Source organism: Chaetodon trifascialis, chromosome 12 (genome assembly GCF_039877785.1).
Source record: "Chaetodon trifascialis isolate fChaTrf1 chromosome 12, fChaTrf1.hap1, whole genome shotgun sequence".
NCBI lineage: Eukaryota > Metazoa > Chordata > Actinopteri > Chaetodontiformes > Chaetodontidae > Chaetodon > Chaetodon trifascialis.
Window position 1 is genome coordinate 4631686 of NC_092067.1, and position 23582 is coordinate 4655267.

General features: G+C 42.6%; 1 protein-coding gene across 3 annotated transcripts in view; it reads right to left on the reverse strand.

The window, feature by feature from the left end:
* kalrna (kalirin RhoGEF kinase a) overlaps nucleotides 1-23582 on the reverse strand; it is a 134406-nt gene that overhangs the window by 11265 nt on the left and 99559 nt on the right. For 2 of the 3 annotated variants that reach the window (XM_070975728.1, XM_070975729.1), the window contains exons 41-57: nucleotides 12483-12689; nucleotides 12055-12140; nucleotides 10601-10747; nucleotides 10069-10164; nucleotides 8706-8824; nucleotides 8455-8521; nucleotides 8092-8195; nucleotides 7910-7979; nucleotides 7708-7794; nucleotides 7383-7475; nucleotides 7147-7197; nucleotides 6842-6919; nucleotides 6537-6722; nucleotides 6229-6400; nucleotides 5584-5801; nucleotides 4118-4401; nucleotides 642-801 (exon numbers count right to left, since the gene is read on the reverse strand). In XM_070975728.1, the coding sequence (XP_070831829.1) occupies nucleotides 642-801; nucleotides 4118-4401; nucleotides 5584-5801; nucleotides 6229-6400; nucleotides 6537-6722; nucleotides 6842-6919; nucleotides 7147-7197; nucleotides 7383-7475; nucleotides 7708-7794; nucleotides 7910-7979; nucleotides 8092-8195; nucleotides 8455-8521; nucleotides 8706-8824; nucleotides 10069-10164; nucleotides 10601-10747; nucleotides 12055-12140; nucleotides 12483-12689 (2225 nt within the window). Of the gene's footprint in view, nucleotides 1-641; nucleotides 802-4117; nucleotides 4402-5583; nucleotides 5802-6228; nucleotides 6401-6536; nucleotides 6723-6841; nucleotides 6920-7146; nucleotides 7198-7382; nucleotides 7476-7707; nucleotides 7795-7909; nucleotides 7980-8091; nucleotides 8196-8454; nucleotides 8522-8705; nucleotides 8825-10068; nucleotides 10165-10600; nucleotides 10748-12054; nucleotides 12141-12482; nucleotides 12690-22468; nucleotides 22650-23582 lie in introns of those variants that run through there. The other variant, XM_070975730.1, reaches the window with a different exon arrangement.

The following is a 23582-nucleotide window of genomic DNA, read 5'->3' on the forward strand; positions in this document are numbered from 1 at the left end:
CCGTAATGTTAGAACACTACAGAAAACACAGGTTAATACAGCAGAGTAAAAACAAAGTCAAACTTAAATGAATAAATTACTGAATTCTACCTCTATCCATGCACAAGGAGGGAGAAATAAATTGCAACGCAAAAAACACAAAAAGAAATCAGACTTTATTTTCCAAACAGTGCTCATGAATGTTTGAGGTAAATAAAACCTGCAACGTCCTTCTTTAGTGGTTCTCAACATAAACCTTTGGGCCTGTTCACACCAACGTTTGTGACATGATTTTGCACTGGAATCAGTTCATTGCAGTGGCATTGTTGTGATTGGTGGATTTGCTCACAGCTAAGCAAATCCCCACACTGCTTTCATATAGTTTCTTTGTGAACTTTGAGCTGTAAACCAATAGTAAACCAATAAACTGAATCCAGCGCTGTCAGTAAAGTCTAAATTCACGTCTGATGCAGGTTGAGAACCACTGCTGGAGTCAAAGACACGGCAGCTACAGTGTGTGTTTGTAGATCTGCACACACACATGCGCGCGCACACACAGGTTAAGAGGAAAAATAAAAACCAAGTCGGGCAGGGGGCAGGTGAGGGGTTTTGGCACACACATATGACATCACCAGCGTGCGCCGTCGGCCTGCTTTACTCACTTTGCCCTTTGCCCTGGTGGCAGGGGAGGCGAGCGGGGGAGGGGGCGTGGTTTCTTTGGGCTTACGGAGGCCATTCTCCTGACCTCTGACCGCCACTGCTGAGACATCCTTGGCTTCAGCGCGCTTCCTGGCACGCAGTGTATTCCATGACAGAGACTTCCTGTACGGTACAGGAACGACAAACGTCAACGAGCCAATCAGAGAGAAACTCAGTGGTGTCCAGTTTAGTCTGGCTGCAGAGGCAACATGACTGTCAGGTCATAACCTCCTCAGAACCCTCCCGGTGTCAGGTGGTGGGGAAGTTTGCTGTAGTGTGTGGTCATGCTTCATGAGATGAATACATATTAATATCTATTCTGTCCAACTTCTCTGCATCTTCATTGTGTATTTACATGGGCAGAGGGAATGCAGGCCACTGTCACAGCAGACATTTTGACTTGTTCATAGCAGAAAAAACACCGGTGGTTCTCATAATAATTATGATTTGGTTCCATTTAGATGTCCCAGTGAGGCATACCAGCGAGCCAGCACGCACAGTATCAGAGCTCCACAGCCTCCAACAGCTTGACTGGAGTAGTACAGTCTTTAAACATTTCATACTAAAGTTTCAGCCACATTCTCAACTCTCAAAGCTATATTATTACATTATTTTATATTAGATTGACTGATATTATCTCACCCAAACGGTAGCCTAGCATGCTAGCAAACATTACCAAACTAGGCTAGTAAAGACATTGAAGCCTTACAAATGGTCCATTTCTGCCACCTAAATGTTAAACTTCCTCATATTAATGATGAATTCTGAGAAAAACAATAATGCTACAGCTTCATTTTTCCCAATTTTGAGATATCTCATAATTGTTACAAATTCTCTTATAATTATAAAAGCATAAAAAGACCACAAGATGAATATGAGAAGCTTTCTCATAAATATGAGACATTACCTAAAGTTAAAAAAAAGAACAAAACAACAACTTGGTGGTAGATCTTTGATTTTAGAGGCAGAAAAGGGTTAATCATAAAATAACAATGAATGGTACATTCTTTATCCTGAGTCAAAGATCCAATAATAACGTGAAGCAACATAAAGAGGTGGAGAACTGCTCCACTCAGTTTAAGACACTTGTTAGTCCCATGAACAACATGCTGTGTTGAGTCACGGCCACGATAAAGCCTCCGGCCTCCATAGTTTCCTATCATGTTTGTCAGTGTGTCTGTACAATCTACATGTATATCCTGTTGTAGCAGAGGGTCCTGACAGGGTTGGTGTTGCCTGAAGCTGCAGCCAGACCCTTCTGGTGCGATAAGATACAGGAGGAGAAGGACAGAGTGACACGACTGACTTTATTGAGACAGAGGACATGTGAACATACTGCACCAGCACAGACTGTTGAACATTTTCAAGAATCACACCTGCAGCTCAACACACGTGTTTCCTGGAGACTGTAACTGCTTCCATTTGCTGTGGAGGGAACGGAGGCAAACACTCATGTCTTTAAGATAATGTCTGTATCAGATGAAATTAACCCTTTAATGCAAAATGCATTTCATTGTCTCAGTAATGTTTTTTTGTATGTGCCATGTCATATTATATGCAGCATTTCTTTGCCTGAAAGCAGTTTTTTCCAGCATTACTGCTCACATGATTCCTGTCAGTTGGGTTTCTCATAAAGTATTCATCAGCTGTTAACACTTCCAAGAACACATTAAGAGCACAATATTTTATCATCCTCATTTCCAAGAAACAATGTAAAAAAATGGTTTTCTTTTGTAAAACTTTTAATGGAATTTCTGTTGGAAGTTTATACCTTGTGTGGAGTGTCAAACCGTTGAGGTTAGTAAAAACTAAAAGAAAAAAAGTCAAAAGAAATGTCACTACAGTAACAACAAATACAAAAAGCTGAAATGAACCATACAGGGAAGAGGTGCACACAAAGTTTTGTTTGTTGCTCTAGTATTTGGTGAATTACCCTCAGTGCTTTTTGATGGTGTCCAGACTTTACAGTTATAAATTCTTAATAAATTGCTTTATCACTTCAGTCTTTCGGTCTAATTTCCTTCGCTAAAAACCTTTAAAATATAACCTCAATAAGAGCTGATTTTATGTTTGTGTCATCTTCTTCCTTCTATGTCAACACCTTCAGTCACTTGACTCCTAAATCTCCCTCCATCATCTTACATAGAAGAACTGAATCTAATCTAATGGGATGACAGTGCACACAGACGCAGGCAGACTGCTCACTTTCACATTTGCTGCTGTAGTTTATTTACAAATATTAAAAACTACAAAGTGTTAATCATCTTCAGCCTAACGCAGAACAAAACAATTTCACCTTCACGTCGCTTTGCTAAGTCATGCTCAAGTCCGAAAGGTTTATTTTACATATTTAAAATACATTTAAAATCATTATTATTAGACTACCAACAGTACAATGCTGACCGTTGCCATTAAACGCAACATATTGCACAGCCTGACTTCATTCATATTTTTTCTTATCTTAAATAGTGCAAAAGGGATTTTTTTTATTACAGGAATGTTCTCGAGCCTCAGTCAAAAAAACAAAACTTACTTTGTACAGTGAACTGCTGACATAATAAACAAAATCAACATGAAGGAGGAAAAGAATCCAACTTTGTCCGTAAAATAAAATAATAATTATCAAAGCAGAAAACAACAACAAGAGGAATAAACACAGAATTCTGTATCGATTGCCACAGACAATAAAATAAATCTTCTCCACAGCGGAGAACGGGGCTGAGTCCACCTGAATGCCCCAGGTGAGTTTTTACTTTCCAAAAACAGTACAAAGAAAAAAAATATACAAAGAAAAAAAGAAGAAGAAGAAAAAGCAGGCTGTTAGGAACTGAAATAAGAGTCCGGTTTTAGCTCCACATGAGTGTCAATGTTTTCTCTCAGAGTCAGCTACAAGTTACAAGGATCCAGTCTATTTCTGTAGGATAAATCCTCAGTACTCATTTACATGGACAACGATCAGTGTGTGTGTGTGTGTGTGTGTGTGTGTGTGTGTGTGTGTGTGTGTGTGTGTGTGTGTGTGTGTGTGTGTGTGTGTGCGCGCGCGTTCAGTTGCAAGCCTGAAATCCAATGGCTCAGAAATAAAACTGTCACTGCAGCAGCTTGATGGACAGTAAGAGAGCAGTTCTGTACCTTTTACCCATGAGGAGGCAGTTGGGAATTAAAATACAAAAAAAAAGTCTCCTATGAGGTCCAAGAGTTCGTTGGGGGGGGTGGGGGGGGGGTGTATATGAGGGCAGGAGGAGTTAGGAGGGAAGGGCAGTGAGCAGTTAGGAGCTGGGGATGGGAGGGGATTCAAAAAAACTAAAAAAACAAACAAAAATGGGTAGACAGAGCTTTGTCTCCACAATTCTCTCATCCCATCCGAGTGTTTGGTTTCGAGCCCAAGCAGGAAGTGCGTCTGTCTGCAGGTAAAGAAGTGCTGGGTGGGCGGGGGACTTACTTGATGTTGTTGGCATCAGCCACCGCCGCTGAGAAGGAGGAAGTAGAAGAAGAGTCTTTTATGGACTTTGTGGGCGGGCCCAAGATGTGTCCCGGCACCCAGCCCTCTGCGGCAGGTGATTGGACGTTGGCTGGCCGGTAAACAAGGTACATGTTCTGCTGATTGGTGGCCAGGATTTGGACGGTCTCTCCCTGACTGACGCAGACCTCGTTCTCTTTGAGTGCAGAGTAGTCCTGAGTGACCAACATGGTGGAGGAGACGCCATTGCAGCCGCCTTCACTGTCCTGAAGAGGAGAGGACAGGATGGCGAAAGGAGGACAGAGGAGAAGACAACAGGAGAAAAACCAGAGAAGAGGAGAGCAGGAGGAAACCGAAGAAAAGATGGAAATGACAAAGGAAGAGAGGATGAGGACAATTGAGGACAAGATTATGGTGTGTCTATGTGGTTTGGATAACAGTCCTGCCGGCTGTAACGCCATTACAGCTGACCCAAACCTGAGGAGGAGCAGAGGGAGGTCAGGACCGAGGAGGAGGAGGTTGAGGAAAAACAGTGACAGTCAGAGTCAGAATTTGGTTCAGGGTGTCATTTTCAAAGCAGCCCTACAATTCAACAATCAGTCCTCACTATTACAAAAGAATCTCTGAGCAGCGCTCTAGTTCACAGCAGGAGCAGAAAACACAAAGGGTTTGATACATGCTTCAGGCGTTTCTGCTTCCACCCAGATATAATGGATGTTAATGGAATTTATTCAGGACAATCGACATAACCTGGCTGGGAAACAATTTCTACCAGAGTGTTTGCAAAGGAAATACTATTCACATCCTTTGTACCGGGGAAGTAAAGGTCTCAAAACCTCTGCAAAGAGAAGCAGCTTTTAAAGGTCGTCAGACAATATATCCTTAATAATGTAGCATTTGTTTCCATTTTAAATGAGCATCATTTTAACGCATGAGTAGAAAAGCCTGAAAGGCTTGTTCTTCAGAACTTTTCTCCCTTGACGAGGGTCAAGGTGCTTCAATGTAGAGCTTGGCAGGCTGTGCATGGTGAGCAGAGCTGTCCAGCTTCCTGCAGACAGCGAAGGGTTTTCAGTCAAAGTAGGCCAGAAAGAGAACAGCTTGGTATGTATATATATAAACCCACACAGTATGCTGCTACACCTGCAGTAGCCCAGATTTCAACCTTGGCTTTTAGGGACAGGTACCAGACTCCCAGACAGCATGAAGGGAAAAAGTGTGCTTCATGCCCTAGTTCACCAACTGTCTGCTGCAGTCTATGGTTAATGGCTAAGTCAAGACAATGTTGGTGCAAAATGAGGGGGAGCTGTGTGAACTCTGAAAACCCAACGCTGAGACATTATGAAACATCATCCAGACTTATGAAAAAACATGTGTATATGTGAAGGAATGAAAAGAAAGTGGAGGTGTATAGCAGTCAGAGCCAACAAGCCAGTTCTTTTGGTCCTCACCCTGGAGTCGAAACACGATGAACCGCCGTTGGAGGTAGACACTTTCATCTGGCTCCTCCCTCTCTCTGTCTCTTTCTCACCGAGGCCGACCGCTGAGGACGGACGGCTGTGGGAGGACATGGTGGGCCGGTTCCCCGATGACGAACGGTTTCTGGTCAGAGACGAGCTGCTGCCTGCTCCGCTCTTCTCCTTCTGGTACTCAATGGGAGACTGGAGAGCTACAATCACACACATGTGGAATATTTAGATTTCTCTTTTGTGGTGTCATTTCAAGTTTGGTGACTGTTCAGATGGTTTGTTGCTTTTCCACCTCGTGAATGAGAGTTTTTGATCCTGTTTGTTTTGCTGAAGTTAAAGTACAACAACTTTTGAACATTCTGATGTGACCTGTTCATGAAGAGGACGAATGCAGCGGTCTTGTTCATTTAAATGTCTCCTTTCTGGGTAGAATGTGCTTGAAGAGACTTAAAGCTTGCTCTAAAAAGATCTCAGTAAACATTGAATTTTTTCCACCTCAAGTTACATTGTGATCATTTCATCTAATCAGGAAACCTCAGCATTCAAACGTCAGACACTGATGCAAAAAACAAAATTATGTCATGCTTCAGAGGAGAATACTGTAGGTATGTGTGTGTGTTGTCTCACCAGACAGGAAGTTGCTCTGAGCATCCAGGACTTCCTGAATGTGTCGGACCCAGACTTGCTTGATGTCGACGTTGGCGGCTTGCAAGGTGAAACGCTCTGATGAGCCGCGACACGACAAGACAAACTTACAGGGATCATTATCCGCACTGTCCTCCAGGCCCAGGTAGGATACCTGTTTAGGAGGGAGGGACAAAGGACTAGAATTTAGACATTTCTTTGTTTTAAGCACTGTATAAACTTATAACACTAAATGTAAATGTAATTGCTAATGTTATCTCTCCAAAAACCAAACCCCATCCTCTGCGTACCTTGATGCTCTTCTTGAACTGGTATCCGGGTGTGGACGACCCTTTCCTGAGCAGCTCACTGAAGATGACGATCTGCTCAAAGAGGAAAACTCGTCGTTCTTTGGAGCGCGACAGCACGCCAGCGTCCTGCTCTGTTACAAAGAAGGTTTCCTGCTGCAGCAGCTTGCCCTGACAGGTCAGCTTACCCTGTAGAGAAATTGTATTAGTCAACACAATTCACGCAGTCATCACTAGGCAGTTTTTCTAATTATTCTCAGTAAGAAACAGGTGGAGGGTGAACTGCAATGTACAGGAAGTGGACGTACCTCGTATCCCTGCAGCCGACCCAAATTCATCATGTCATTACACAGTTTAGGGACCTGAGACATCAAATCTACTGCTTTCTATAAGAGCCAGAGAGAGGGGTGTCAATCCTTGGTTAAACCCTCTCATACACATGACAATGAAGGGGAGCATTAACAGACATCCACTCATATCAGTGTGTAATAGCTTCAGCAGAAAATACTAAAATCTATTGTTCATCCAGTCCTGGATTCAGGCAGGCCTGAAAATACGTATGTGTGCTGTGAACTGTGACATTTCAGCAGCTGAAATGATGTTGTGTTTTTACCTCTATCTGTTCACAGTCGATGCCTGCCTTGGAGCTGAACTTCAGAAAGTCCTGAGGAGAACCATGACCACAACTTTAACACTCAAGACACCGTAAATCCAGTTCATTATACTTTCAAAGTGTCACCACACCCTGAGTGTCACACAGACAGCTGCGTCAGATACATAAAGACATACAGTGTCGTCCTTACTCGCAATTAAAACAGGCTCTCTTTTTTAAAAAATGATTGCGCTTACCTTCAGGAGCAGCTGGTATTTGGTGATTCTCTGGATAGGTTTGATGAGGAAGTCACTGATGGTCAACCTGGACTGGATGTCCTGCTGGATTCCCTGGAAGATGAAAACCAATAGCATCAGAATGCTTCTGTTTTGTCCATTTGTGTGTTTCAATGTGTCTTGCATGTTTGGCCAGTTAAACATCAAATACACCAGATAATATAACATAAAACATACTCTAAAATAATGCAGAAACCGTGACAATAAGATAATTAGACAGCTGAGTTTTTGCTAAATCAATTAAAAAAAAAAAACAGAACACGAGTCAAAAAAAAACATCACTTACATCAAAATACGTGTCATATTCTGCTACAATGAACTCCGACTTCGGCTTATTCTGACAATAAACCACATACATGTGGAGTCTTCTTTCCTGTAACACACACACGTTTTTTTTCCACACAGCAGAACACAGGGAGGGTCGGATGTTTCCAGGTCAGATATATTGTAATAGCACAAAGTCATCATCATCACAGTGTTCCACTCACGTGTTTGATGAAGAGCTCAGGGAGGTGTTCATGGTCTTCAAGACATTTCTCCAGCTCTCCTACGAAGAACCTGAGCGAGTCAGGAGAGGGATGTCATTAGTTCACAGTACAAACTCCTACCAGTCTCCACCTGACCTGCTCTCCATCTGCCTCCGGCCTCTGGACACCAATGCTGAACTTACTCTCTGTGCCAGTCGTAGATCTGGTGGATGTTCCCAAAGACGATTTTGTCTTTTCCTTTCATGTCATCAGGGACGCCCTTGTCCTCGATCCTCTTCATGAAGCCCTGCAGGGTCGCAAAATGTCAGCATGTTGCTCTGCTTACTTCTCCTCACTTGGTGATGGCAAATAAACATCAAAATACATCAGAACAGCCCTGAGACTCCTGTGCAGAGGGGTTACTAAGCACACAGTGCCTTTGTCTGCCTTTTTCACACTAAACTTTATGGGATCACGTTGCCTGTACAGACTGGATAATGCTGACTGGGAGCTGCAGGATAGGATGAGCACAGATGTGTGTGTTCCCTCAAGAGTGGGTGTCTCACCTCCACCACGATGCCCAGGTCTTTGACGTAGTCCTTCTCCGTCTGAATCAGCTCGTTCAGAACAAACCTGAGCAGAAAGAACAGAGCACAGTAACATCAACAGATAGTTATTACGGTCGCTGTCGTTATCCTGCCGCACCAAGACACCAGCACTGCGGTTCTCGTCGGGAACCAGCACTGCTACTTACCGCAATGTAATCTGGTGGCTGCAGCAGTAAAAGTAGCAGAAGAAGCAGTAATGATGTACTCACATTCGTCCTCTCATAGCTTTGGCTCTCTGCTCCAGTTCAGGGTTTCGTGGCTGGACGGGAGTGGTTTGCTCTGGTGGGGAGAGAGAGGAGAAGCCAGGGTACGCTCCTGGTTCCAGAGTCTGAAGGAAGGAGAAGAAAAGATCAGTTTTTAGGGGTGATTTAAATTACATTACTATCTGTCATAGATTCAGAAAAGCAGCCACACTACTGTATTGACATCTGTGCTACATGGAATTCTACACCCTCTGTCCTTAGAGGCTTGATGAGAAAAAACTCTGGCTGAAGAAATTCACCAACATCAGAATAATGACACCAGAGGGCAGCAGGAGCTTGGTCTCTAATGACTATAAGGAACCATTAGGTATTATCAGTGTATGCATGTTCTGTTTATCTCATGGCACCATTTCATACGGTCCCTTAGACACAAAGGTTATGCACTGTTGGCAAATGAGATGCAACAAAACCTGCTTCAGTTTACAAAAACAACTTTTTTTCCAACAATTGGTGTATTTTAATCGTGTTTAATCGTTAAGAGTGTGTATGTGGGTAATTTACACCCCCCACCCCAGGAATAATTACAACCACCTGCTAATTAGCTACTGTTTTTCAGTGAACTGGCTGGTTCTGCTGTCATTTAAGTCTCATCAGAGGGATGACCTTGTGTTAGAATGAACTCTGAGCTTTTAAGTTTGGGCAATGCTACAATTACAGAAGAAATTTCTGCCTATATATATATTGCCTATATTTTGGTACTTTAACAGTATTTAAAATACGCTGAATTAACTATGAGCAGTTCCTGTTTATGGATGCAGGGTTAAGGTTAGGGACAGCTATGACTGGACTACTTTGATTCTGAAGAAAACTTAAAAATGTGATGACTCTTCTGCAGTTATAAGTTCTGCAGTTATAAGAAGTGTATTTTTCCCTATTATTTCTTCATAGACATTTATTCATGATGGACATCAGAGATAATGATATCCTGGGGACATAATGGTTCATTGTTCTGGATGGAATTTTAGCTGAATTACAAAGGAGCACAGTGAAAATGTGGAACAAAACACAACCAAGTGAAGTACACAAACTAGTGAAAATATGTATATTACACACATATAAAACATAAGCACACTGCACTGTACATGCACACTACACATATTCACTGTTAGATCAATTTGGTGAAATGAGCACCAAAGGATCCACACATGATGTGGAAGCTTGGCAGAGACAGCAGGTGAACAGGTTGTGTTCAGGCCAAATTCCTCATTTTGAAAAAAAAAAAAAAAACTATCATGTTTTCGAAAGAAAAGCTGTTTTTTATTTTGAACGTGAGTATGCCCCACACATGTACACAATCACACACACTCACCATCTTGGTTTTTACCAGTTTTTCTATGGCGCTAACCAGCTCTGCAGCGCTGGGCACCTCAGAGGACGACTGCAGAGACGTTAGCAAGGATGAAGACTGAGAGAGGAAGAGGAGAGGAGGATCAAAAGCAAGTTAGAAAGATTGGCAGCGAGGGAGAGAAGGCAGGAAGACGAAGAAAGAAAGAAGAGTCACAGCAAGAAAACAAAAGGAACAAACAGCAGGTAAAGGGAGAAAAGCTGTTAGCTAGCAGAGGACAGCTGATCAGAGCGGAGCTGCACATGGACACACTGCAGGAGTCATACCTGACGAAAGCCAAACTACTCTTAATCTAAACTGAATATAACAACATGATGAAATGAAAGTCCATCAGTCGGGAGCCATATAAACACGAATGCTGCTTCAGGTTTGACAGAGTTAGTGAACCAAAACTGGCTTTTAGAAAAATCGGTCGACATTAATCAAATTTTCACTGAAGATCAATGTCAGAAACCCGCAGAGGCACTCTCCCCCTCCCTCCCCTGCCCCCTCTCACCTTGTCATCCTGAGCTGAGGGGTCCTTGATGATCTCCATGGGAGGAGGCAGAGGGGTGTGAGCCTCCTCGTCCTGCTCCTCCTCCCCACCGCTCTGCATCCCAGAGGACGTCTTAGAGAGGAGATTACCATCCTTACTGAGGACCCTCTGAAGGGGACAGAGACACAATTCACAGTGGATTAGAAATGAAAAATCACTTTCTACCAGCATGTTATAAAACTGTCCAAACTATTTGAGCTTGTGAACCAACATTGGCAGACTGAGAAACTCTATTATGTCCAAAGCTGTTAACACAGGTTTAAGTGTCATAACGCTAAGATGTCCTAATTCTAAACTGTTTGAAGAAGAGCTCTGGTGCTCCCACACATCACAAACCAAACCAGCTTTGAGTTTGAGCTGTGTTTTTTTCCAGATCAATTTTCCAGTACTACTTATTGTCCTCACCTGTCCTGTCTTAGATGTGCCTCTTTAATGGCCATTAAACTGCAGGACCAAAGAAAACTAGCATTGCTTTCAATGGATTAAAATGTTATTTAGCTTTAAGGAATTGGTTTTATTTTCAGGGATTCAGATGCCACAAAGACGCGACAACATGGAAATCTATGTTGCAGGGCTTTGATATGACAATATCATAGCATTAAAGAGCAAAGTATTTGCACACGTCAGAGTCATGAGGTTTTATATTGTCAGTAATCAGTGAGCAATTTAGGAGTTTGATCACATCAAGATAGTGTGTGCGTGGGTGTATTTGTGTGTCAGAGACAAAGAAGCCTTTGTACACACGTGAAAAAGAACTTTAGCCGCTCACGATCTACTACGCAGATGTAAATTGTATTAATAAATCTATTTATAACTCCATGGCATGTTCACCAGGGCCTGAAGGAGCACATGGATTACCTTTAAGCTACACATGCTTTACAACCCTTCAACTATGTAGACCGGAACAGAGAACAATAAAACTGTCCTTGGTCATACATATTTTTATTTTTAATGACCTAATTAATGCTGTTAATAATATAATAGCATAGAAATTTGGTATATTCACATATCAGAGGTGTTTGGTATCTCAAAATAACAAACCATGTAGGTCAAAGATTACTGATGTAAACACACCTTAAACAGCATCAGAAACGCAGTGACAGTGGTGATGGATCAGTTTGGGAGTTACAGCATATCAGCTTTATTGAATCTAAGGAATGCTAACATTTTGGGAACCAGCTTCAGAGCTGTTGGAATGTATATTCTTACTTCTGATGGATACACTTCAGCAGTATTTCTACTATCTTGCTCTGACTAAGACAGCAAGATTAGCTTCAAGTCGTCTGGACGAAAGTAAAAAGACTCAAATTGTCTCTTAAAAGGAGGTTGACTGTGAGCTATGAAATGTCATCAGTTTCGTGAAATAGCGTTTATCGGAAACCAAACCACAAGAGCTGGAAGCTCTCACTGCTTACCTCATCGATGATGTCATCTTGCAGGGCAAGGTCAGGCTGGCCCAGGTCAATGCTCTTCCTGCTTTCCTCTCTTCCTGTGCCTGGTCCTGTCGGTCAACCCGTCAAACAGTCAGTCATTACTCATTACTCAAACTCTGAGACAATTATTTTAGGTTCAATTTCGGTATTATTGGATGTGAAGATGCAAGAAATCAAGAATTTAAGTTATGTTGTGTTTTGACAGATTCAGAAGAATCATACTTGTAGAAACGTCTCATCTCTGCCAGCCTCTCTCCAAAGTCCTACTCTGACTTGAAATAAGTAATCTATTACTGCTGTTGCTGACAAGGACTTAGCTTGTGTTCCAAGTACACCTGTAACTTGTCAGTAATGTGTTGTTGTGCCCAAAGCCGTGTGTTTTTCTTGTTGTTTAGCGCTGTCTCTCTTACCAGTCTTCTTCTGTTTGTTATTGGGGAGTTTCTTGACGGAGCTGCCATGGCTGAGGCGACGGACTGGGCTGGTCAGCCATTTTCTCAGAGTGTTTCCTGAGCGTTTTGGACCAGGAGAGCTGGATTGCAGCGAGCTGAGGGATGGCTGCGGCTGAAGGTTTGCCACTGACTCGGTCTTTCCATCAGAGCCGCTAACTGGATAGTTTTCTGAAAGAAACCAGATAAGGTTTACATTTTAGTAAGATCCAATCAGCCTCTTGGTAGCGTTACTTACTCTGCATCCACAGTGTTCCACAGTGCTGATCTGAAACTTATGTACTCAACAGACTGAAAAATACATCATCAATTCAAAATGCAACATATAATTCTGAGGGTGTTCCATTAAAGTCCCCTTGTCCTGGTTTCATAAGGTTCAAATCTTTCCTGGCTTCAAGGCATGATGTTCTTCATGGTTTTCTGCAGCTAAAAAGAGGAACTTGAGCACTTTTTGGTCTGGCACATTTATACTTTTCACCCTGCTCCACTTGTTGATTTGTTGTCGCTCAAACAGAGGTTGGTCTCTGTGTTTGATGTTTATAGCTGACAGGAACATTAAGTCCACCCAATTCGCCATCATTGATCATTAATCACATTCGTGCAAACAATCAGGTTTTCAGCCTGTCAGCTATTTCAATCCATCTGAAAAGCAGAAAGAGGTTCTCTGAGTTACAAGAGCATTTAAACTAGCCTACATGTAAGTGGAGATGTTTGAAATCCTGTTTTGACTAGTCTTAAATGAGCTGCAGATATCTGTAATGTTTTTCCACATTGGGACACGTGCTGTAGTTAAATATGTTCAGGCACATGTTATGATCTTGGTAAGTGAGATCCAGATGACTGTTTCTATTAATGAAAAACAAAGTCTGTTCAGCAGCTGCTCTCATGTCACACACGCCTCGTCTGATAACACTGTCACTTCAGACACGTGTACCCAATGTGGGAAATGCATGTCTCCTTTCCCTGCTATAGTATTATGATTGTTAGCAGCTCCACTCAATGAAAGATCAACGTTGATCTTTAAATAGTTCAACGTAAAGACCTACACGCCGGGATAACAAACTGACTTTAATTCAGAAATATTTCCACATTCCTGTTTAAATCAAATAGGTATGACGTGTTGACACTGAGCTCACTGACACGCCAATGCATATTTTAAACCGTTTGAACCAGTGTGTGTGTGTGTGTGTGTGTGTGTGTGTGTGTGTGTGTGTGTGTGTGTGTGTGTGTGTGTGTGTGTGTGGGGGTGTGTGTGTGTGTGTGTGTGGGGGGGGGGGGTGTGTGTGTGTGTGTGTGTGTGTGGGTGTGTGTGTGTGTGTGTGTGTGTGTGTGTGTGTGGGTGTGGGTGGGTGTGGGTGAGTGCATAAGTGGGACAAAAGATGGTAGTCATGTGTCAGGAGTGTGGTAGATCAGCTGCACTCACACACAGCTGGGAGCTATGGGCTGTGGCTGCTGTGGATGTGTGTGTGTGTGTGTTTTCAGACAGGAAATGAAAAGTTAAGGATCAACAGTATCTCCTGAGATGCTCTGCTGTGCTATCTATGAATGGCAACCTTTCTTTGTGTAATATCATTTCTCACACTTCCTCCCATCCTTCCTCCTCCTCATCTCTACTTTTTATTTGAATGTCTCCTCCTTGTACACAAATATCTGTTGCTGAGCTGCAGATGACAGAAAAACATGTGATATTCTGTTATTTCTGACAACGTTCCTTGTAATTTCAACAATGAAATCACTTTCACTTCCCAGATCAGCACCGACAATGTGCAGAAAGACCAGACTGTGTTTGTGTGAGTTAAGATAACGTGGGCACTGTGGGTTAATGAGTCTGCATTAATGCTAGCTGTTATTTGAGTTGTTATCTGACTGTGTTAGCAGTGCAGCAGAGATACAACTTTCTGTTCAAAACAGCAGCCAAGGTCACCCAGTGCTACTCATGACACAGAACAAAAACATGACAGAGAGCTGAGTGAGGTGCAGGAGAACGACTGTCCAGTCCATCTGCACAGGGCTGCTGGTGAAACCCATACCAAACCAAAACTCACTAAACACACTGCATATAATGCTGTTTCTATTTTTGCAACTAAACGCACACACACACACCTTTGTTGGTCTTTTTCTTTGTAAGGGACTGCAAGAATTCCTTTGTGATCAGAAGGTTACTTGAACTTCAACTCACTTTCAGCCTCTGAGTTCAACAAAGTGGAGTCACCAAAGGCAACACACAACTAAACAACACCACCTATCAGAGAGCATTCAACAAAAGCTCCTTTAAGCAACAAACAGTTTGATAAACTCATACTGCTACTGAAAACAGTTGTTGCAGTCAGTCACATGATCTCCACAACCTTGTTCATCACTGTGAATTTCCAAGAATGGCTGTCATGCTTGAGCTCATTGATCTGATACAGTGTCATTACAAAACTAAAAGGCTAGCTGGTAATGACGGAAGGAAAGTTGGAGAGTCTTTTATCAGTGCGTGACACAACTTTTTTGCCAACACTGCTTCACAATGTTATCAAATAATTTGCAATTACACCAGTACTCTTTACGGAACACATCTGTTAATGCTGCATAGAGCATACAGCTGAAGTACTAATGAGTACTTTATGGCACCAGCTCCATGTGTGGAATATTGTCGAACATGACCACGACATCTGCCATCCAGACATTATGCAGAGCGAGGTCTCTATCCAAGGTCGCTCTTTTATTTGACACTTGGATTGGACATTAATCGAGTGTGTGAGAAAATGCCCTTCAGCTCCTCTGATCGCTCAGCCCCCAGCTGGGTTCACTGACAGTAATGGGCCCAACTACTGTACCGAGCCACCAGGATTTCTCCTCACACAACACCACTTTTTTCTGCCTCACTCTCCCTGTCGTCACTCGGTCACAGAGTTTCAGCAGTTACTCTCTGAAGTGCCACTGAGCAAATGCAGTCATGCGTTCTGGAGAGAGGGAAACACGTCATAGTTCACCTTTTTACCTGTGTGCGCTTTCAGCAGAACCAGCATCAGTCATTGAGTGGCCTTGACAGCTGGCTGACCACAGAAAGTCATCAAGGACAAGAACTTATCAAGAACTGACTGATAAGACTCCTTTGCTTTATGCTCTCCTCCTTCAGAGAAAAATGCCGGTGCAGAACCACAGCGCACTGCCGTCAGCTGCTTGGAGCTGACCAGTCACCACTCCCAATAGGAACAGCTGTTCAAGGACCGCACCATATATTAAGCTAAAATGTACATTCTTGGCCTTAGAAACAGCATCATGACAAAAAATGAGGTCTACACACAAAGCCCAGTCAGTTGTTTGGTGTTTCTGAAGCTGACACATCCTCTAGCCTCAGTGGATGGAGTGGCTCAGGTGTAGCTGTGATGCGTCGGTTGTTCAGGTCTTTGTGACGGGAAGTCTTGAGAAGTTGTGGATGTAACATGAGTTGTCCTTGACAGTGTCACTCCACACGGGATAAAATGCCAAACTTCTTGATTGAGTCTTTCGGGTTTGCATTTCATCTTCTACTGTATCTGTTCCTGGTAGCAGCATGCCAACACCAACGTGACCATTTTCTAACATAGTGCTACAGCCTGGCATCCCTCACAGAACATTATAAACTTTCAAAGCTACACACAACAGCTTTCACTGCATGGCACTTGACAGAAAAGGCTATTTTAGCAGCTGTAATAAGGCTCCTTTTAGAAAGAGAAACCACATTTGCCAGTGGTCATCATCAGTCATCATTAATGGAGGTCCCATGTTCATTTAAGAGGTGATAATCAGAGAGGGAGTATTACAGCGTTAGTACTCTGGGTAACACTGAATAGTGTGCGTACTAAAGAGTACAGCACTGACACACTGACAGCCAAAGTCAGGTGAGACCAGACAAGGAAGCTTTTGTTCTGCAACCGACAGAAAGACAGACTGTCTCCTGTTAAAATCCCCATCACTCACTATCTTTAATCACGCACACAGACACACACCCGCGCACGCACACACACACACAGTTCTGACATGCATTCGGTAGATACTGAACCAGTGATCTGAATGGAACAGAGCAGGGTTTTTGTCTGGCTCTCTTTCTCACACACAGAGTGTCTTGGTTTCACTCTGTAATTACACTACACACACACAGCCACGCACACACACACACAGCCACACACACGTTAGGTTTTCATCACTTCTGGGGACATTACATAGACTTACATTCATTTCCTGGAGACCTATACTAACCATAACCACTACTTGCCTAACCCTAACCCAACCCTGACCCTAAAACTAGTGCGTTTCTGCCCCAACCACTAACAGCACTCAACTGTTCAGGCCAAAATGTAAAAACAAGTTTTTTCTCAAATTGTTTTAAACAGATTTTATCTATTTATTTTTAATAGATGGTAATGCACTCACTAACTATGGGCTGATATCCGACCTTCTTTTCATCAGTAAGATACTGGAAAAGATAGTTTTAGTGCAAATGAACTCCTTTCTCAAAGAAAATAACGTTCTGGAGGAATTTCACTCAGGCTTTTGAACAAACCACAGCACTGAAACTGCTCTGACTGATATAATCAGTGACCTCAGACTAAATTCTAATGAAAATAAGGTCTCAGTTCTTGTCCTCTCAGACCTAAGTGCAGCATTTGATATGACTGACCATGATTTCTTCATCAATATTCTTCAACAGCTCACTAATATAATGCACTTCTACAAATTCTTTTTTTATATCTGCGTGTCATTAAATGGTTCTAAACTTTCTCTGTGCTCCGAAAGACTTTCTGACTGTGTTACGACGGTTTAAAACAAACATCAAAGGGAGAAAGTTTTACGTCAGTCTTGGAGATCATGTGTCTGTGAAACATGCTTTGGGGTTGAACAAGGCAGCTGCCTCGGCCCATTGCTGTTCTCAGTACACGTGCTGCAACTTGGTGACATCACCAGAGGACACAAGTCAAGTCCCACATCAACAAGGTGACTAAAACTTCATTTTTTCACCTTAGAAACAGCTAAAGTGCGACCATTTCTAAATCAAAAGACATAGAAAAATTGATCCATCCTTTTATTTCAAGCTGACTCGATCACTGCAATCACTATCAATAAAGTTTTATCTTATCTTTTGTCTCTCATTCTTACATTACACACACACACACACACACACACACACACACACACACACACACACACACAAAGGCACATAATTGGGAGTAGTATGTTGCCCAAGGACAATTTCACATATAAACTACAGCGATCGAAGTGCTAAGCTCCTGATAAGCAAACGACTTCTCTTCCTCCTGATCCACAGCCTCTGACGAAAGCACAATGCCAAATTCAAACTATGCTTGCATCTAACACACACTCAAACAAACAAAACCGGATTCTAGGTACATTACCAAAATAGTTCAGATAGCTACCAGTAACTGTCCTTGTTGAGGAGTTGGATTTGAGTTGCGAAATCCATGGAATTCCCCTTTAACTCCAAATCAGGAAGAATGCATGCAACATGAAGAAAACGCACTACAAAGATGACAGAAGAAGGCAGAGTAAAAGAAGAGGTACAGTGTTTGGAAATATCATATGTGAGAAGTATTAACATTACAGGTGCCTTTCTCTCTGACTGCCTGCTCTCCTCCCATCATGCTTTTCTGTCAGTGACAGGAGTAGACAGTAATCTGGCATGATGACATTCCACTCATACCTCTCTCTCTCTCCTCTGTCTCACCGATCTAATGAAAGACTAGACCTGCATAACGTGATCGTCCAATGCAAAAACCACAACGTCAAACCTAGCTAGATGTATGTGAGGTTTCAAATCATATGCATAAGAAAAGTTATGGACTTAAAATGGTGAAATGGAGATTTGTTTAGAGTGTGGATACAAACATGTATGAGCAGCGATGTGTGCGGACAAACGCACGCACACACACACACACACACACACACACACACACACACACACACACACACACACACACACACACACACACACACACACACACACACACAGACCTGATGGTCTCCGATCACAAGGAAGCTATACAGATAAAATGAGCTTTAATCCAGTCTTCAAAGCAGCAACATTACGAGACTATACCGGAAAGTAGGTTACATAAGGGCATGTCACAAGGCAGCAAAACACACATGTGTATTCATACAAATGTTTCAGCTCTGACTTGAGAAGAGTCTGATGATTTTATTTTTGTTTCACTTTAAATCATTCTCTTTGATTCATCCTCTCACAAACCCTCCATCTGCACTCTGTCACTTAAGATTTGATTCAATCTTGCACTGAGTCACAACCACTGAACAGGGTCAGTGCTCTTTGTAACAGCAGTATTAACAGTAGCAGAAGTACAATTAGCACGGGCAGGGGATGAGCAAAAGTAAAATGATTTCTTGTCTTTTCAGAAAGCCATAACCTTAACCATGACCAGCATCCATCAGCAAAGAGACAAGTGACAATAAGTGACTACTGATGACAGCTCACCTCATAATCAGGTCAATATTTTATTCAATGCCAATGAAAAACCATTTTGCTTTAACTGCAGACTGTGTTGAGGCTGGAATATGCTTGACATTGTCACCAGGTATCGAGATGAACTAACGATGTGTCCCGAGGTGACGGAGGTTGTTGGGGGACAATGTCTGTTCCTGAGGCCTGTGGCTCCTCACCAAACATCCACACAGTTCTATTTTTACATGTAAGCTTCTAAAATGTTAGCTTGTCCTTTAGATTATGTTCAATTGATTTTAGACACCAACACAGACTGCTTCTGTGTCAACAAAGCAGTGTGCACTGAGTCAGCTCGTTCATGAAATATGCCATTCATAGCAACTAAGTCAACCCTGTTCTTCCACTTGACTCCAGCAGTCTGTCCATTTGTAAGTAAAGCTGCTCAGTGTCATACAGAGGACTGAAGAGAAGGGGAGGAGGAGAGGTAAGAAAAGACACTTTGTGAATAGGTCAGAAAATACTCTCTGTGGGAAGTTGCAGACATTACAGGAAACACCACTGAACTGGAACTGAATGACGTGACAGACAGGATTAATTGACTATCTAGAGCCACAAATAAAAACTTTACAGATGGAAAAATGAAAACTATGCCTGTTAAAACTGTTAATTGATGAACACAACACTCACATTGAAGAATTTTTAAGAAAAATAGGTATTTACTTAAGAGTGTTTTACAAGAAATTGAAACTTAAACTCCAGCTGTTGGAAAACTGCTGATAATGCTGCCATCCATGTGGCCAGAGACTCTTATTAAATGACAGCTATTAGAGTCTTGGTTCGAATTCAAAACTGAGCTGCAGCTCAGATGAGACTGAACACACTGAGTCACAGCTGATGAAGCAGTGGAGCAAAGACTCTAATGCTGTCTCTGTCCATTATCTGTGTGTGTGTGTGTGTGTGTGTGTGTGTGTGTGTGTGTGTGTGTGTGTGTGTGTGTGTGTGTGTGTGTGTGTGTGTGTGTGTGCTTGTCTCAGGGTCAGAGTAGTTTCCTGCTCATCTTCAAGTTTAATGGGTAATGGATGGATGGACACAAGATCACTTTACACCCGAGTTAATCACTTGGTCACTGTGCGAGTGAGGGAGGAAGTGCTTCTGTGTGCGTGTGTGTGTGTGTGTGTGTGTGTGTGTGTGTGTGTGTGTGTGTATATCAACAACAACAAATGTCCCTCCACCCTCAGTCAGTCAGTCAGTTTTCAACTGTTTGTACAGTTTAAGTACATGCAGATGCATCCAACAGACACGTCGTAGGAAACAGTCGAACCACCTCAGCTTCAACGCAACAACAATGATGTAATATCTATACAATTTGTTTTCGATACTTGAAAAAAAGCTAGGTTGGTGGAATGCTCTGACATGCTCATGCATTTTCCCCCAATGCATACGTTACTGAAACACTCTGATACTGTTACTCATGCACTGTGGGAAATATGACAATTTTGACATTGTCCATCACATGTGTACAGTCTCTAACATGAGGCTCAGTAGCTCCAGGACCGAAGTCCACTGTCTGTCCACACACAGTTAGTTAACCTTTAGCTAACCATAGTTGTATGCTTGCCTGCACAGACACACACATTGAAATTACAGTGTACGAAGAACCATAGTCTTCACCCTTAAGGTGGTTTTCAGATAATGGCAAACCCAAAACACCACGGCTGCCAGTGCTGTGTGAGCTTAGGCTAGGCCAGAGTGCTGGTCTACAAAATAAATCCACTTCAAAATTAATTCTGCGTACTTCAGTGCATTGATTAGTTGACATGCAGTTGAGGCGGTGGCCTGAAATGAGAGAGGGGTAATGTTTGCTCTCTTTGCTGAATTGAACTGCAAATATTAAAACCCTTTCAATTTTAGAAACATATTGTGAAGATCTCTTTTTAAACCTTATGAATTTAGATCTGCATCAAAACCTATTAACTATCAATGAGTAGTGTCTTTTTAAATTCCTAGCAGGTGATCCCAATAAAAGCAGAATAATTCATTTCAAGATATACATATCAGGTTTTGTAGAGACTCTGCAGAGGCAACACAAATCACATGATTGCAGCTTCATGAGTGCTGGCCATTAAAATCCTAAAAACACAGTTCCCACTGTTCCTCCATGATGGAGATATACAGCAGCATTTATAAATCTGTAAAGTATATGCTGCATTTTACATAGCTATAGTATATTACTTAAGACAGATGTCTGTTACTTATTGAACTGACTTAAGCCTCTGGCACATATTATCATCTCAAGTCAGGTACGTAGCATTCTTCTGAAAGCTTCCACCCTGAAGTCCTCCACCACATATGACCAAACACAGTCAGTTGTTCTTGAAATGACCCAAATGACCATTCCAAAAATCAATTACATGAACGTTTTGTGATCAGTCTCTGGTGTCGAAGTCACACTATTTCCAACAACAGATGATGAATTCTGGAGAGGAGAGTCTCAGTCTCAGAGAGGTTGCTCGTCAGGAAAGCGTACCAGACAAACAACCAACGCTGGAATTTTTCTGGAGAGTCGTCTCCCTGACACGCACTTCTTACTTACTTGTCTTAACCTACTATAAACCTCTCTATTAAAACAAACAACCCAGAGACTCTCCTGACTGTACTCAAGTGAACCTTGTCCAAATCTGACGAGACCCAAAGGGAATGGCCTAAAAAACCAGTGAGGTTTTTGCATAGCTTGAACTTTGAATCCTTCTTCAATACTTTTCTTTACCTAAGGACCTCCTCATACATAAAGCCTATAGAATCTAAGGCTGAATATTTTTTTTCAGTCATTACAGACAACAGATCACACCCAAATACACACACATACACACAAATACACGCCCTGTGCAGCGGCTGACTGAACTGCAGGAAAACAGATTGCTCAATCCAACGTCTGATTCTGCATGGAGACAAAGAGCGAAACTGTCCTCTTTCTCTCTCTGTGTCTGTCTGTCTCCGTCTCTCTCTCTCTCTCTCTCTGTCTGTGTGACACATAACTTCCTGTTTCAGAATACATTATCAATTCAAATTAGTTTCCACTGGCGCCATAACAATGATAAAAAAAAAGAATAAACAAGAGAAAAAAAATAATTTCTCTGTTTCATGGTTTGTCTTCCCCTTCATTCAGTCTCTGTCTCTCTCACACACACACACACTCACACACACACACACGCATGCGCGCGCACACACACACACACACACACACACGCGCGCGCACACACACACACACACACTCCTTTCTCGGCTGAGTTGTGCAGAGAATGCGGACAGCCATTAGAAACCTGTTCTCAGCTTCATTCCTCTGCATGCACACACACACTCACAAAATACACTTCCTAACTTATAAAGCATACAACACAAACATGCACACACACACACACACGCAGACACATGCTGATACTCAGTGACACACAAACCTGCTTTCACACTAGCATTACACACTCACATACTGTTCTTCATCTCGTCCCACCTGAGCCATTGTAGCAGCAGCAGCAGCAGCGGGTGAGGATCCATCCACAGCAACGCCGGCCTCGCTTCATCCTTGCTCACACACACATCCTACACTCACACACCTCACCTTTCACTCACAAACTCACATACACACCTCCTTCTAGCGGTCTGACTCAATCTCTAACTGGTCAATCAACTTCTTATTGTTGAGACTGACAGGGAGAGTGTGTGTACACCAAGAGCTTCAAGTCCACACTGCTGAGATTCACCATAGACAGAGAGAGAGAGAGAGAGAGAGAGAGAGAGAGAGAGAGAGAGAGAGAGAGAGAGAGAGAGAGAGAGAGAGAGAGCAACTGAGGTAGGAGGAGGAGATGGAGGAGGAGCCTCCACACACACATGCATACTTGTCTTAGCTGTTGGGTTTCTCTCCCTCCCTCCCTCACATGCACACTTCAGTTCCCTGAGACAGAAGTCACTGTTAATTATTGTGGAAGGCTACTTTCCCCATTGAGGGGAGCAGGGGCTCAGATTCCAACAGTGTGTGTGGTATTGTGTGCGTGTGTGAGGGTGTTTGAGTGTGTCTGAGAGAGAAGTGACAGATTGAATGTGTTTCTTAAGCCTTGTCAGAAAATCGGCGGCTTCGTAACTTTGCCGGCCTCATCTATCTGTCGAAGTAATACCTTTTTGGCATTTGGCAGCACATGTTCCCCTTACATAAATGTGCTGTAATGGCTCTATTCAAATGTGGCAGAGCCAAAGCTGATAGAGCTGCAGTGCGCACACATCAGCAACACAGCAAGCGATGACCCTGCTGGAGAACAGTGATGAACTGGACAATAACATGAATTACATAATGAGTTTTGAACTTATTTACAATGTAATTACTATTACGACTACTATTAAAACCCCTTTAACGCTGTCTATATGCTTGATTGTAAAAGGGGCTGCCCGTGCTGACAGACCCACAGAGCTGACTCTGCTGGCCCCTTTGGCTTTACAGGGGTTCAGTCTCTGTGTTGTTGTTTTTAACACCAAACAGGAGACACTGAACATGTTGGAGACTCTAGCTGCTGAAAAACCTGATATTTCACCCACTAGTGAACTATGAACTATGAGTGCTAATGCTGTTCTAT